The 15502-nt window shown below is 41.5% G+C and overlaps 2 protein-coding genes across 2 annotated transcripts; one reads left to right on the top strand and one right to left on the bottom strand.

Annotated features, from left to right (window-relative positions):
* Positions 1-6749: 6749 nt before the first annotated feature.
* LOC143899886 (erythroid differentiation-related factor 1) lies at positions 6750-11731 on the bottom strand. The gene is made up of 9 exons (XM_077410630.1): positions 11379-11731; positions 9989-11030; positions 9471-9896; positions 8615-9400; positions 8362-8541; positions 7906-8279; positions 7452-7770; positions 7081-7372; positions 6750-6979 (listed from the first exon to the last, which is right to left on the bottom strand). The coding sequence occupies exons 1-9, from the start codon at positions 11409-11411 to the stop codon at positions 6838-6840; spliced, it is 3594 nt and encodes a 1197-aa protein (XP_077266756.1). The 5' UTR covers positions 11412-11731; the 3' UTR covers positions 6750-6837.
* Positions 11732-12490: 759 nt separating this feature from the next.
* Positions 12491-14933, top strand: Arr1 (arrestin 1). The gene is made up of 2 exons (XM_077410685.1): positions 12491-12857; positions 13400-14933. Exons 1-2 carry the CDS (start codon positions 12550-12552, stop codon positions 14223-14225), a joined length of 1134 nt encoding a protein of 377 aa, XP_077266811.1. The 5' UTR covers positions 12491-12549; the 3' UTR covers positions 14226-14933.
* The last annotated feature ends 569 nt before the right edge of the window (positions 14934-15502 follow it).

Below are 15502 nucleotides of genomic sequence, written 5' to 3'. Positions count from 1 at the left end.
GAAACGAAACGTAAAGGAGAGAGAGAGAGAGAGAGAAAAAAAAAATAACGAAATAAATTTAATAAATATAATAAAATAGGAATGCACACAATGTCTTCGATATCCAAGTGAGGAAGATACATGTCGTTATAATAAAGTTTTAATAACAAAGTGAGTCCAATGAGTTTCTTAACGATAAACTGCGTCTCGACGCATGAAAAACAGTGAGAAACGTGTTACTTACAATAATACTCGTACGCGACGTACAATGGGCATCGCTCGTTTACTTAATATCTCGCACGGCGCGATTTTCGCGTGCGTTATTCGTCATTGTCACGTTTGAGAAACGGAGCCGGTGTAGAAGAACTTATCGTCCCGTCTGCGTCTGTCTGATGGGCACGCGGTGGGTAAATCTTCGTGAAACGGGCGCGCGCGAGCGCGCGCGGAGAACGAGACCGGAAAATTTCGCGCTCCGTTTGACGTACGTCATATAAATCAAAAAGCATTTCTACCGGACGATAAATACGTCTGGCATTTTTTTTCACGATGCAACACGAACGGGCGGACGAGCGCATCGTCCGGTTACTTGTTGCGCCCAACCGCTCGCTCCTCGTACCTTCCGACGTGCTTTAATCCGATTTTCGACGCGAACGCAATCTTTATCCTAGAGAACCGAAGTAATCTCTTCCTCGCGAAACTATCGAGAGCTGTCTATAATTTTCAACTGGCGTGACTTAATTTTCAGTTCAGACAAATCGGAAACGCGGTAAAAAGCCTGATCGAAATATTTAACGTTGAAGCTTGAAAAATCGAACGAGAGGTTATTAGAAGAATAGAGGAAGAGTAATTTTTTCGATTTTCGATTGTGGGGTATAGGTATACGAATTACGTTTTTCCGTTCGGCAAACGCAATCATTGGCGCACATACATCGTTACGTAGATTCATTTTCGCCGCGATGAGATCGTTTGCGGGATACTCGCGATGTCGGGATCACGGAGATTAAGGTGACGTTTGCGGGAGCGCTCGCCGGGGCCCGGGGGCGCGCGTAACTCGGTGCCCCGTTCTTCTCTCGCGAGAGAAACGAGGCCGTTTTTAAACCGGGCACGTACCGTCTGTTTATTCAAATTTCCAACACGCACGTGAAACTTTCGCCTCCCGTTTCCTCCTCTCTCTCTCTCTCTCTCTCTCTCTCTCTCTCTCTCTCTCTCTCTCTCTCTCTCTCTCTCTCTCTCTCTCTCTCTCTCTCTCTCTCTCTCTCTCTCTCTCTCTCTCTCTCTCTCTCTCTCTCTCTCTCGACCGTCCGGGCCTTTTCTTCTTCGCCAGGTTCGCGCGACCTACCAGCGCCAGTTCACCAACCAATATTTCACGGTGGCGCACTCCGGTGTGCAGATGGGTGGGTAGGTGGTTGCAGGCACCCCCTCGGAATTGCAAGGAGATTGCCGGCCGTGTCGCGCCAAGTCGACGTAACCGCACGTGTTCGCGGAGCGAACGTGCCATTTAAAATCCGCATGTTACAGCACGTTACAAGCATCTCTTGGCCGCCTTACAACGCGTTTGTCTTCGCCGCGCGACCGGCCGTAATAGAATAATCCGGTCTAGTCGCGGCTATAATTCATCCCCAGGTACCATTCCGATACTTTCCAAACTTAACGGCGAGCGTAGGATACGTGCGAAATATTGTCGACGATGTTACGCTTGTGTCCCGTCATCGAAAACGCGATGAAATATGGATGTTCACGATTTACGAGCGAGACGCAGGTGAAAATTATCGGGGAGATGTTATCCGCGTTGATTATTCAACACCTAATTATTCTTCAATTCTTTATAAGACAGTGCTATTTTGCTTCTGACTAATAATAGTTAAATATGTAACAATAATATAGTCTCGTTGTTCAAAAAATAAGGATAAAAATAATTCTTGACGTTACGTTACGTGCAATATGATTTAAATTTATTTAAATATCGATACGATGATTCTGTTATTCCAGTTTTAACTGCTGGAAGTCAGAGGCTTCGATATCGAGTCAATATCTACTATTTTATAATATCCATCGCAAATACTCCAATCTAAAATATCCTTACTTCGCGTTGCCACATGAAGCTCCCCGCGTCGTTCTATCGGCGATCTACAAAAAAACCCCGTCGAATTCCATATTTCACGGTCTCCCGAACATCGAACCTCGCGTCAGAAACGAGAAGACGATCGTCGGAAGTGCCCTGCGTTGTGGAGAACCGCCGTAAACGCTATCGCGCGCGGGGGTGGTCGCGTGCCGACCGCGCCGACCTGGAACGCCAAGCTCGCCGAAAATATTCTCTCTTAGAAAAACCAATCGGCCGGAAGCGAGCCGATAGCCGAGGAGCCGAAGGTCGAAGGGCAATGGCGAAACCGTCTCGGGGGAATGGGCAAAGGCGACGATGAAAGGGCCGTTGGAATGCACCGACCAGAGGGGCACCGTCATCGAAGAGCCTAATTGATACCAGCAGATAAGGCGCTGACGCGCGCGCGCGGATCGCGCCGAATAGGAAACGAGCCTGCCCGTGAAATTCCACGTCTCATTCGCGGCAATTTCTCTTGTCGGCTAACCTTTCTATTCTATTCCGTCATTTTTTCGGAGTGCGTCATTCGGCATCGCCGGGAATGTCACAGAATTTTATTGGATGTGGACTTGGACTGCTCGGCGATGACGTCAAGTCGGCATTCATAGGAAACAATGGGTTGGAATTCTCGATTAATATGTCTAAACATTATTTTAAAAACTTCAATTGAGATGTATTTATATTATTTTTCATTCGAAAGAAGAATTAACTCCTCTGTCTTTTTCTCATACACGCTTGACATATTTGAATTCAAATGAATGCCATGCGTTTTAATATAATATTAACTGAATATATATTTTATTCCCTAACGTATTATATAAAATAAAATATTTCTAAAAAAAAAGAGAGAATTGAGAAGATCTAAGAACATCTAAGAACATTGTTGACAATCCACATCGGGTTTTAAACACGAAATAAAAGTAGTTCGGATAAGAGGATTAAATGCTGAGCGTTCCGAGTGCACCCTCATCTGTTTACGCCACTGCGTCTACCGTTTTATCCGAAAGCGTGCAGAAGATAAGGTACCAGGGTCATAAATTGCGTGCGCTCAATCCAGAGGAGGGTAGGAGGATAAACGCGCACGCGAGCGTGGGGTTGAGAGGCGGCTGATGGTAGGAGGAATGAGGAAGAGGACCAGGGTCGGCACACTCCGCGGCGAATTTCTTCGCGGATTAATATTTGCGGCGTCGACTGCGGGCGACGGCTTCCTGCAAGGCGAAAAGGGAGATCTCCTCGCCAGACCCAAGAGATGGAACAAATAACGACGTGTCGGGGACAAATGGGAAGGATCCATCCCCGGACTAACCAGAGTAACACGATACCTCCACGCGAAAACGTTTGGTGAACCTTGAAGAAAAGATAAAAAAAAGAACTGGTATTCTTACCAAAAGCGCGACTTTATTCGTCGCGACTGAACAGGAATTTCCCTCGAATAATCTTTCGGGAGTAGTAGGTGTGCAAAATGATGCGGGAAGACGCGATAAAAATGTCACTTTACAATATATATGCATATACATCTTTATATATATATATATATATATATATATATATATATATATCTGTAGAATTTAATTTCCTCGGATTCTTCTTCAACAAATTCGAAAATCTTTGTTGGAGGGAGTGTGGGTTCCGATAAGCAGTATTACTTTTTTTTATAATAAATGTTTTTCAAAATTATATCTGATTTGTTCTAAGTCTTAATTACGTTTTATTTATAAAGTATATGATATATTTTCAAGATATATAATCTTCTATTATTTTTATTATTTTCTACACATACGCCTTTCTCGGAATTTATCTTGGATCTTACTCGGACCTTCGAGAATTAACGCTCACAATTCTCAGCCGCAAAAAGACGACGACTATCAACGCCGTTCGTCGCGAAGAAATCGATGACATTACGTCGAGCGGAATGATCGATCGAATCGTTACACATCAAAGTTTATCTTTTAATAAATCGCGATATATCCGAACTATCCGCAGCGCACATTTCTGCGACACCTGTTACCCCGCGTCAAGTACGTTCCGTTAAAAATGGTAGATTTAGGTGGGTCGCGCGTCTTCGCTTGGCAGATATTTAACCGCAACGTCGCGTCGCGCAACATCGATACCGAAATCGTAATGTCGCGATCTTGAAATCCCGACGATATTTCCAAGGAAATTTGTTCGAATGATGTATTTAACGAATTTCAAAGCCCGCACAATTAGTCATACCCGTTAGGAAACATTTAGGATCCTCTTGCTCCAAGATAATCCAATTATTTCATTGTTTTTAATACATATTTTTTAGTACCATTTGGTTTTTATTAATCGAAAAAGAGTAAAGCGGCAAATAGTTTATTTTCCAATTATTGCATGTTTTTGATAAAGTCAGCAAACGGCTGCACGTTTTGGTGAAAATAGAGAATTGAGAATTACACGTTTTTGATAGCCGGAGGGACATTGGGCGAATCCGCCACTGCGGACGGTCTGTGCTACGAGGGGGTTCCGTGGGGGTACGAAATCCGGATGGGGCGGAGAATGAAAACAGAAAGGAGACAGCGAATCGACCGACCCTCTTCCGCCCGCTCCTTTTGTTTTGTCTTTGACATACGCTCCGGTGGTACCGTCCTCTCCTCTTCCGGAGCTCGAATCTATTCGAGCGTGTGGGATGCGACTGACAGCTGGAATTGTTATATCTCGGCGAGCCCAGACGGACACCCGCTCGTAGTTCATCGATCTTCGACCGGTCGACGCCGCCATGCACCGCCGCCGCCGCTGTCGTCGGTGCGCGATGGATTGGTTCCTATCCTTCGTTAAAATTAATCAAGCGAAGCACCGGCGCGCGATTGCCTTTTGCCTACCGCCCGCAACAATTCGCAGTATATTACTCGGATATGCATGCCGCACGCGCATTCGTCGGTTGTACCGGATGTCCTCGGCAGGAATCTGCTGGGACTCGCGACCGATCGATCCTGCAGATGAAGAAATGAAGCTGTGCTATGAGGTAGCCTCCGTCATTGCGAAATTATGAAATTCATCACGTGGATGAATTTATAATCCATTAGATCGAGATTCGATTGATAAAACAAAAACGATGCAGAATATATAAATCAATAAGGTTAATAAAAACAGTATCAATGAAATGAAAATCTTAATAAAACTAGGATTAAAAATGTTTTGTGTCTAGAATAGCGTCACGTACGTTTCTCACGCTCTTCATCAGCCTATAATCCAAGATTAAAAATTGTGTGAACGTGTGTGTATTTAGGTAGATAATTGTATGTGATAAAATTGTGGAAAAGATAATGGTGCATTATGATGCAAAATATTCAATTTAAAAATTTTTGTTGAGTTTTGTATACTTGTCGATATATTGGGACAATGAAGTTTATTATGTTCGTGTTCGAAGAAAATCGCTCGCAGAGAAAACTTTAAGAGCCGAACGAGAATTGTCTGTCTCCTCTTTTCATTCCGCAATCTTTTATACATATTTTATCCACTTATATATTATATAAATTATATGCTATTTAATTATACATAAAAAATATACGTAAGTTATATATACAAATCCGTTTATATTATGCGTTTCAGAATTCCTTATACGATTAATTAATTATTTCACTATTTATTTAGCTTTATATTCTATTTATATTTTACAGACCACACGTACACACGCATTTATCTTAAAGCTGGCATCTCTCAAATTAAACGAAAAAAATACGTATGTACATATACATATGCAAAAATACGTACAAGTTGCAAAGATACGAAAAATTTCTGTGTGATATATATGTATATCTACATATATGTTTTAGAAAGGTTCTTCAATATATCCGATATTTAATGAAAGCGATCTTGTAGTAAGTTCTCGTTGATGTGAAACATTTCCGATATACGCACAATCGAGTTCACAGCAGTGATTCGCCCCAGGGTACGCTGCCTTTAATCTTCGACTTCGACCGGATGGTTATCGGCCACGCAACAACGGTTCATCTCGGATTCCCTAATAAATGAGTTTTTTATCGAGTTTTCGCTCGACCGAGCCGGGCCGAGCCGAGTCGAGCGCAACCTCACCTGCTCGTATATATCAGAAACTTATATGTCGCGGAGACTCATTCAAACTCTTATACCGCCATATCCGTCTTTCCGAGGACAGGATACACCGAAGCATGTACGGGAAGAATACGTACGAAATCCCCGACCTTGGCAATAGATTTAGACTTTAAACTTTACCTTTCGCGATCTTGCCTTTATTTTAATTAAAAACGCCACGCCGATATCTCTTCAATCTGTCGCCTCACCAAAATTATAAGATGCTAATTGGAGTTGAAACGAAAAACAGAAGGGCAGGAGACTATTGAGGAAGAATTTTTAAATTCGAGGTAACACGTGGCTACGTGTGAGAGTAATTGACTTGCAATCGGCGGATTCTGTGTTCTATCCTGACCAATCTCTTTCTTTTTCCTTTTATCTAATCCCATCTATATCCCAATTTTGTAAGAGGTTGATTGAATTTACATGTTAGGGTAAAAAGTGTTTCTCAATAACTGTACTGATGGGATAAAAAGGATCGATCAATCTCCAATAGTTTTGTCACCATCTGATATAACAATGAACATTATTCTTTATTTCCTTTATATATACACACACACATTGTGTAATTTTAAAAGATTAAAAAACACACCTGCTGATCTTCTTAAAAAACAATACTCTTATATTGTACATCTTATACATTTTCTTAAGTCACTAACTGTACACGGTGTTTATTCATACTTTAATTAAGATTCCGCTTGCTTTAACGTATTGTCGATATCTTGTAGAACTTTTGCCATGTGCTTTACTAAAGTGAATCCTGACATTGTGTCTGGTCGTAACGTTCGGACGTAACACTGCTTGTACAGGTTTGCGAGCGTCTCGTGTCTGAAATTTCATTAAAAAAAAAGATGTATTAAAATAATGAACAATAGCGGAATATGATCTTCAATCTCTGGAGTATTAATTATAATTTAAAAGCAACGTACTCTTTTTTGTTGTGCACGGGACTTTTGCTGAGGAATAGCTTGGTTAATGATCGTAGAAGAAACTGTAATCTTTGTTCCAACAGAACTACGAGGTTTTCTTCATCATCCATTAACTTTTGTTCTTCGGCCACTTTCTCGCATTCAGAGTTATCGTCCTCTGTTTTGTTATCGAGTATCTTTTGTCTCGTCGCATTACCTCGCTCGCACAGTATTTCCATAATAGGTATACATTGCAAAATTAACTCAAGACCGTTTTGGTATGCTTTTAACTTACTATTGAAAGTGGTGCCATCTGAAAAATCAAAATTTTTGTTACGGCAAAAAATTCGAACGACGGGTAGAATGATAACTTTCCGAAAAGAAAAACGTACTACGCGCTTGGTATTCCGCCAGGGCGACTCTTTCCATTTGAACCGTCAAATATTCCGTGCTCTGCTCTAACGAGAGCAACAGTTTCGCCGCTTTATCGTAATACAATTTGCACAACTGCAAACTCGTCTTTTTCTTGCTATTATCCGCGTCCGACTCCATTTCTCTGTACACACGATGGTATAACGAAGCCAATCGATGTTGAATAGTCGCAGCGCGGAATTGATAAACCGGCTGACGTGCTCCCGGCGTGTCTATATCACAATGTTTGAGTGCCTTCTGGAGAGTATCTACCACTTCTCTCTCCAATTCCTCTTCTCTCTGCAACAGGAAATTAAGGAAGAATTCATTAACGCATTTATTTATTAACCTGTCATTGAATTTTTAACGGGAAAATCTATTAAATCTATTTACGCAACGATAAAAAAAAGTTACACATTAGTTAAGTTACTGTACTTTATATTCAGTCGTAGGATAATCCTGCAATAGCGTGGCTTTCGTGTATAATGTCGTTGAGAAATCCCACATGACCGTATCCCATATCTCCGGATTCGTTTTCCTATCGCCCAAAACCTGCAGAGCCTTCTGATAGCTCGCGAGTGCCTTGTTGTAAAAATGACGCTCCTGCGTGTTCTGTTTGACATGCATATGTGCGCAGAGTCGCATAAGCCGGCCGGTGTTGGAGTGCAAAAGCGCCAGGTTCGCCTCGTCGTGGGCAGTCTCGAAGGCCTTAATGCCAGCTTCCAAGTGAGTCAAAGACCGCGTTAGAAGCGTGGTGACGTCCGATAAATTCGATAATTCGTCCGTTTGATTTTCTTGCTGATATCGAGCTACAAAAATGTATAATTTCTTGATTAATGAACGAGTACTTGTTATCCTCTATAATAATTAAAATATGCGAAGCTTACGTACACTTCGCTTGATTCATGTAAAGCACCCCCAACTCGTTGTGAATATTCCCTAGTCGTCTCAACAAATTATTTTTATCCCTATCCATCGGCTCAAATGACAGAGCTTTCTCGTAACATTTGTACGATGAAACTAAAGTAGATTCTAAACTTTCTAATCCCTTCGGTAATAATTCAGCACCATCTGTAATAAAATACACATTGATAACAATCACATATTATTTTCATTGCAAGTCTTGGTGCACTTCGATATTTACTCATATCCAGATCCTCCACACTGAACAGTTCTTCAACTATTTTCTCCTCCATTTCGTTCTTCGTATTGTAATCTATTCTATGCTTCTCGACATTGCCCCAGTCTTGCACTGTCATAAAGCAGCAGTCCCCCGCGCGACCTAATAGATAACTGATCGACTTGTCGTTTCTTACACCGCAAAAGATTTCCAATATCTTCTGGCAGTACAGCACTTCCAGCATATATCTCAAGGAGGCACCGTAATTTTTATTTACGTATTCTTTCTCGGCGAGCACGGCGAATATCAAGGATGCTTTCTCGTATAATAATATTTTCAAATGAGCGCTCCAGCAGATATTGTCACTCTTTTTCGGCGCATGCCACGTTGGCAATGTTTCCGTCTTCGGTTTACACAACAAAGCGCTGACGTTCGCCACTTCCTTCGTAATATTCTTCTCATTTTTCTTCTTCCTCTGTTTATTTTTCTTTTTATGCGCGGGACTAGGATTTTCCGAGCTTTTTTCGGACGTGGCACTTTTATCTTGTTGATTTAACGGGGCGTAAGGCATGGGAATTGCTTGAAAAGGTTTCGCTAAATTCGGATGCATCTCCTCGTATTTTCGCTTCTCCTTTTCATATTCCTCCGCTTTCTTCTGCTCCTCGTCGTTGCTGTCGTCGGTCGGAAAATACTGAAGGCATTCGAGTCCGTGCGTAACGTGTTCTAATCCAGCCAGACATCTCTCTTCGATAGTACCGGACATCGGAGGTGCCTTGTACTTCGGTTCCTCACGTTCCATTTGCTCTTTCACTGCAACAATGACCGATATTAACTTTCATAAAAAATTAAAAATGATGAAATCGAAGTCAAACTTACTTACTGTTGGCTAGAATCAAAGATTTGATCGCGCAAGTTTCTTCCTCCTCCTCCTCCTCCTTCTCGTCCTTTTCGTTTTCTTGACCACTTGTACCACACTCGCTCTGAATGTCCTCCTCGTCGCTTTGATCTGATAATCCTGGACTGGCTGGATCAGTATCCGACGGTATATATAAATCCGAAAGCATAAAATGCGCGGACGTAACGATCTGCGGATATTTCTCTTTGGACAGCAATTGAACGCAATTTTTCAGCAGCATTCTGATCGTACCCTGATGGCGATGGTAATCGGGAGAATATTTCATGTTGCGAGCTACTCTGTATAACAACATTGCAACAGGTACGGTGAAGGGATTTTGTCCCTTCTCTTCCGAAACATCGTTGCACAACGACGTCAAATCATACAGCTTCACAACATCATCATCCTTACCTGAAAAATGGAAAAAAACATATTATACACCTGACATATTACAAACATTTCGATTTATTTTTTTCTATATCAAGTTTAAAATGAAAACGTACCCTTAAATAACCAATAAGTGTGACCAGCTTTTGTCGCATTATTTTTTAGGAAACTTAAAATGTTCTGAGCAACGTCTCGAATCACTTTAGGACTAAACTTAGAATTATCTAAATTTGGAAGATCTTCCGTCTTGATCAGTTCATATTTCTGCACGATACCATTTAAATGGTAACACATCACGACTTCCGGAACATTGCACATCAAATTGTCCAGCCAATAGTCTATTCCCGTTAAGACATTGATAGGTTTCGTCATATCTCTCAGTCGTAGACTTATGCACGGATGTGTCTGACCGCCGAATATCGGCATGTCTGTTCCAATAAGCATTTGTATGTTCTCAAATGTCCATACAACGTTCCTTGCAAAATTATGATTGTAATTCGGATCAGGTACTTTCTCCTCTTGCGTCGGCTCAGGCAAGCATGGCTCTAACGTTTTCACAGGTAACTGAGGTTTTTCGCTCTCTTTGTTTTTATCCGCCAATACTATGGAATGATACAGAAACTTCGATACTAGGTTCCTCTGCTGTAAACTATTTCGGCTGTATGCCTTGTGAAAAAGACGCTTCTCCTTGTCGCCGAGATTTTGAAAAATGTGCTCGTAGAAGAACTTTTTCAGCCATTCCCAGTCACTCTCGGCTTGTCTCAGTAGATACTTGTGTATGTCAAAGTCGTCCAGCAGCAATGTGTTTTCGATACGATGCACCATCATTGAGATCACATCGTGATTGTAGGGTAGTTGAAGTAACTTTTTTATATTCTCAGCATCCGACACCACGTCCACTTCGCCAACGCAATCGGGAAACATGTGTGCCATGCGAAAACTGGAGAATCCTGTGCTCTGAGACCAAACATTCTGCAGGCCGTAACTTTCCGCCGAGCTGCTGAGCCAGTTGCTGGGTGGAAGGTTCAAGTCCGTGTTACATTGTAATTGAGCGTACGTCGCTGGTGTTTGGACCGCAGAGTATTTCACCACTGCGGTCGATTTCACGGGTTTCTTTGGAGATTCTGGCGGTATAGCCAGGGCCATTGACTTCATGTTCTGTAACACATAAAATTAGTCCTTGTATAATTTGTTAAGAATCAGAAGTATCTAATTTTACGTTTAAATTAAAAGATATGAAAAGACACTAAAATATTGAACATCATTTTCACATATCACTTAAATTGAAAGAAGATATGGAGAAGACTAGAAGACACTCAAGTTTTGAAGATTATCTTCATACGTATCGGATTGCCATAATAATTATTTATCGATTAATTAGACCGGATTATTATATTAATTATATTTCGACATTCACATACAACTTTTCTGCAGAAGATATATTATTTGTGATCAAGTAAAATTTCACACATGTCAAGATATAGATAACGTTTGCAATAAACTCACCGCATCATCATTAATATCCGAATTCTTCGACATCTTCGTGCATCAACATTCACATGTGACATATGACCATTGTGACCGCAAAACATTCACTGTATCCGAAAACTCTAGAAAGACCGAGCATGGCTCTCAGTTCTCAGTCCGGAAAATAATGCAACTACAGAGTATATGGCTTGTTTTGTCGATATCACAATTGTTGAAATATTAGTTTTCTACATTATCAACTTGAGATAAATTTTCATTTAAATTTCCAATTATTTGTAAGTTTTAGATAAAGCAAAATAAAGACAAAATTAAATAAAAATTTATAAATAAGGAGGACAGTTAGAAAGAGACAAAGAGTGAGTTAAAGTAACTTAAAACTGGATTTAAAAATATATATATGTATAATTTGATATGAAGATTTAACTCTATTAAGCATCTTATTTTTTTTGTCAATGTCTGATTGATCGGTTTTATTTTCTGAATAAAATTAAAAAATTCTGGTTTCTATACTTTTTAAGACAGATAAATATCTTTTTATTATTTATTACTAGGAAGAGAAAGTATATAAAGAAAACTATATATATTTGCCATTTTGTTTAGAGTTTTATGTGTGTAAGTTTAATTTTGTAAGTAACACAAGAATTTTTTTTATTTTTCAAAGTGAAAATCAAAGGAAAGGACGTTGTCTTCCAATCGAGCAGAAAAATTACTTCTTAATAAACAAGTTTCGGTGAGAGAATACTGCTTTAAGATATAGCCTTCAACGTCGAAGCGAAGCCCAAGAAACTCGAAGATCAATCAAGTGAGTCAAAGTCACGAAGTTACGTTATCGTTGTCTTTAAACAATATTATGCAAGAACATGCACATGTGTAACGCTGATGAAATCATTCCGTTCTCCTTTTCTCTCTCTCTCTCTTTCTCCTTTCCTCGGAACGCGGCGGTGATATTCTAAAATTAAATTATTTATAAAATTTGCGAAGCGCGTCATAAATAATCCACGTAAATATCTCGGAAACGTAGAAAAATGTCGCGTGAGCGCCTACGTCTCATCCGCGCCACTAAACGCCTTAGGAAGCCCTAGAAGTCTATCATGCGTCACTGTATATACCCGGTATATAAGTCCCGATCCATTGCTCAGCGATACACTCGTCTTCTTCGAACGGTAGACACGAAGGTATATTTTTCACCATGGTGGCGAATTTCAAGGTCTACAAAAAATGCTCGCCCAACGGCAAGCTCGCCGTCTATCTGGGCAAACGCGACTTCATCGACTACCTGTCGGGTAGTGAGCCGATCGACGGGGTAGTCCTGGTCAGCCCGGAATACGTGGACAGCGGCAGGAAGATATGGTGCCAGCTGTTGTGCAGCTTCCGGTACGGCCGCGAGGAGGACGAGGTAATGGGACTCAATTTCCAAAAGGATCTCTTTTTGGCGTCGGAGCAGATCTTCCCGCGGATTAAGAAGCCCGAATCTAATCCTACCAAACTACAGGACAGGTCAGGACAAATATCTATTAACGATGCTCAGACTCTGAAGGCCTGAAATATGATTCTACGTGTGCATTATATGTTAAAAATTAAGTGAAGGTCAATCAATATTTAATGGGATCCAAAGAAATATCTAATATGTCAAAATTAAGTTTTAATTTTAATTTCTTTTAGTGTTTCACTGTTAAATATTAAAGAATGAAATTCAAACCAATAGCCTGAGTTAAGTAATATTTTGTCATTTTTAACTACCATGTGTGTCGAAATGTATTATTTTAACTCCATTGGTTTAATTAAGTTAACATTGTTTTAGTTGAATTAACGATATATTGAGTAGGAGCATTGGCAATCTATAGAAAATGGTTAAAAATGACTCAAATTGGGTATAATTTGACACTAACAGTGTTCTTCACTTTCTTTCTCTTATATTATTCTCAAAAATTTCCGGATACTGAATAGGAAATAAAGTTATCTTATTTTTGATGTTTAACGAACGTGACTTGTCGACTGTGGATAGATTGTAACAATTGGAATATGTCTGTCTGGAACAGGTTGCTGAAGAAACTGGGCTCGAACGCGATACCCTTTACCTTCACGTTTCCGCAGAGCGCGCCGTGCAGCGTGACTCTTCAGCCCGGGCCGGACGAGACCGGCGAGCCGTGCGGCGTGAGTTACTACGTGAAGGTGTACTGCGGCGATACGGAGACCGACGTGACCCACAAGCGCAGCACCGTCACGATGGGCATCCGCAGGATCCAATACGCGCCCACGAAGGAGGGTCATCAGCCGTGCACCGTGGTGCGCAAGGACTTCATGATGAGTCCGGGCGAGCTCGAGCTCGAGGTCACCCTCGACAAACAGCTGTACAATTACGGCGAGACGATCGCCATCAACGTATGCGTGCGCAACAACAGCAACAAGGTGGTGAAGAAGATCAAGGCGATGGTGCAGCAGGGCATCGACGTGGTGATCTTCCAGAACGGTCAATTCCGCACGGTGATAGACGCGATCGAGACCCAGGACGGTTGCCCGATCGATCCCGGCTCGAATCTGCAGAAGGTGCTCTACCTGAGGCCGACCCTGACGAGCAACCGCCGCGGCGTTGCCCTCGACGGCCTGACGAAGCGGGACGAGAGCGAGCTCGCGTCCAGCACCCTGCTGACCTCGCCGGACGTGCGCGACTCCTTCGGCATCATCGTATCGTACGCCGTCAAGGTCAAGCTCTACCTGGGCGCCCTGGGCGGCGAGCTGACGGCCGAGTTGCCGTTCATTCTGATGAGACCCAAGCCGTCCGACCGGGTTAAACTGGTCCCGATGGACAGCGTGATGATCGAGGACATCCCGCAAGAGAAGGCCGACGAGAAAGTCGGTTTCTAGATCGACATTTCAGCAATCCTGCGGGATCATCGCCCGAGTCTTTCTCTCTCTCTCTCTGCTCCATGCGCTTCTCGCGCCCGACTTTCCGATTAGCATATCGGGCGGGCACGAAGACGGTGCTGACATCCAAAAAAACGTCTTAATGTATTAGACGTTTTTTTAGATATCCTCTAGAACTCACCTGAATAACGATATTGCCAGTTGAATCGATATCTTTTATCATAAATACATCGCAACTGATATAAACGACGCTAATTAATTCGAAGTCACTTTCCGTATACGAATTATGTAAAAAACGTCGGATTAATTAATTCTGTCGATATGTTTGAAAGAAGAATACGTTTAGTTTATTTATATAATATCTACGTAGTTTATATTTATGTGTGAGCGGTCTATCTCCCGCGTTAATTATATTCAAGAAATAATCTATTGATCGTGTGTAATTGATCGTTTTGATATAAATGCGAAATTGTAATGAGCACATCCAGCTGCACCTGCATGTAATTAAATTCTTTAATCCCCGTGAAGTCCGTGATTAAATATTTGCGTCAGAGTTATCCATCCAACTCTCCCGAAATGTACCCCTAAATTTAATTGTACGATCTTGCGGAACGGTTACGAAATTGAAATATATAATTATACTTTATATAACATACATATAAATATACTTTATAAAATCAATAAAGAATATCAAAAATATAAAGAGAATCTAAAGAATATAATGAATATAAAGAATGTAAGGAACATAAAGAATTAATATAAGGAATATAAAGAAAATGAAGAATATAATGAATATAAAGAATGTAAAGAACATGAAGAATATAAGGAATATAAAGAATATAAAGAACATAAAGAATATAAAGGAAAAAATGTTTATTTCTAAGTTAGCTCGACTTTCGTCGCGTGACATCGGCCTCGAGAAAAACTGTCGTTTCAAAATACAGGCTCTTCCCCGCCTTCATTCTTATTCGTTAATTAAATCCGCCTGTGCGTTCTCAAATCTCGAATCAGAGTCAAGCGGGGTGGGATGTGGGATATCGTCAGTCTCTTCGAGCATTTTCCGTTTAGAATGTTTAGATCCAGAACGAGAGATCGCTTGTTTTTTCGCGCGTGCCACGTACGGGGTGTCGCTCCCGCCAAGGAGGTGTCCGTGGCGAAGGGCACGGGCGGCCGTCGACGAAGGAAAACCACCCGATACGTATGCGACCGGCGTCGGTGGAGCGACGAGGGGCGAGGGGCGCCAGGGGCGGACAGACAGTGGATAACAGAACACCGTC

This window comes from Temnothorax americanus, unplaced genomic scaffold (genome assembly GCF_048541705.1).
Source record: "Temnothorax americanus isolate GAGA-0224 unplaced genomic scaffold, ASM4854170v1 Scaffold29, whole genome shotgun sequence".
Lineage (NCBI taxonomy): Eukaryota > Metazoa > Arthropoda > Insecta > Hymenoptera > Formicidae > Temnothorax > Temnothorax americanus.
This window is presented reverse-complemented; position numbering and strand designations above follow the sequence as displayed.

Coding starts and splice junctions, on each gene's coding strand:
- LOC143899886 (XM_077410630.1), bottom strand. CDS start 11,411: ATGTCGAAGAATTCGGATATTAATGATGATGCG. Junction 9,401..9,470: donor ATCTTTGATTCTAGCCAACA/GTAAGTAAGTTT, acceptor TCATTGTTGCAG/TGAAAGAGCAAATGGAACGT. Junction 7,373..7,451: donor GGCGGAATACCAAGCGCGTA/GTACGTTTTTCT, acceptor TTGATTTTTCAG/ATGGCACCACTTTCAATAGT.
- Arr1 (XM_077410685.1), top strand. CDS start 12,550: ATGGTGGCGAATTTCAAGGTCTACAAAAAATGCTCGCCCAACGGCAAG. Junction 12,858..13,399: donor CCTACCAAACTACAGGACAG/GTCAGGACAAAT, acceptor TGTCTGGAACAG/GTTGCTGAAGAAACTGGGCT.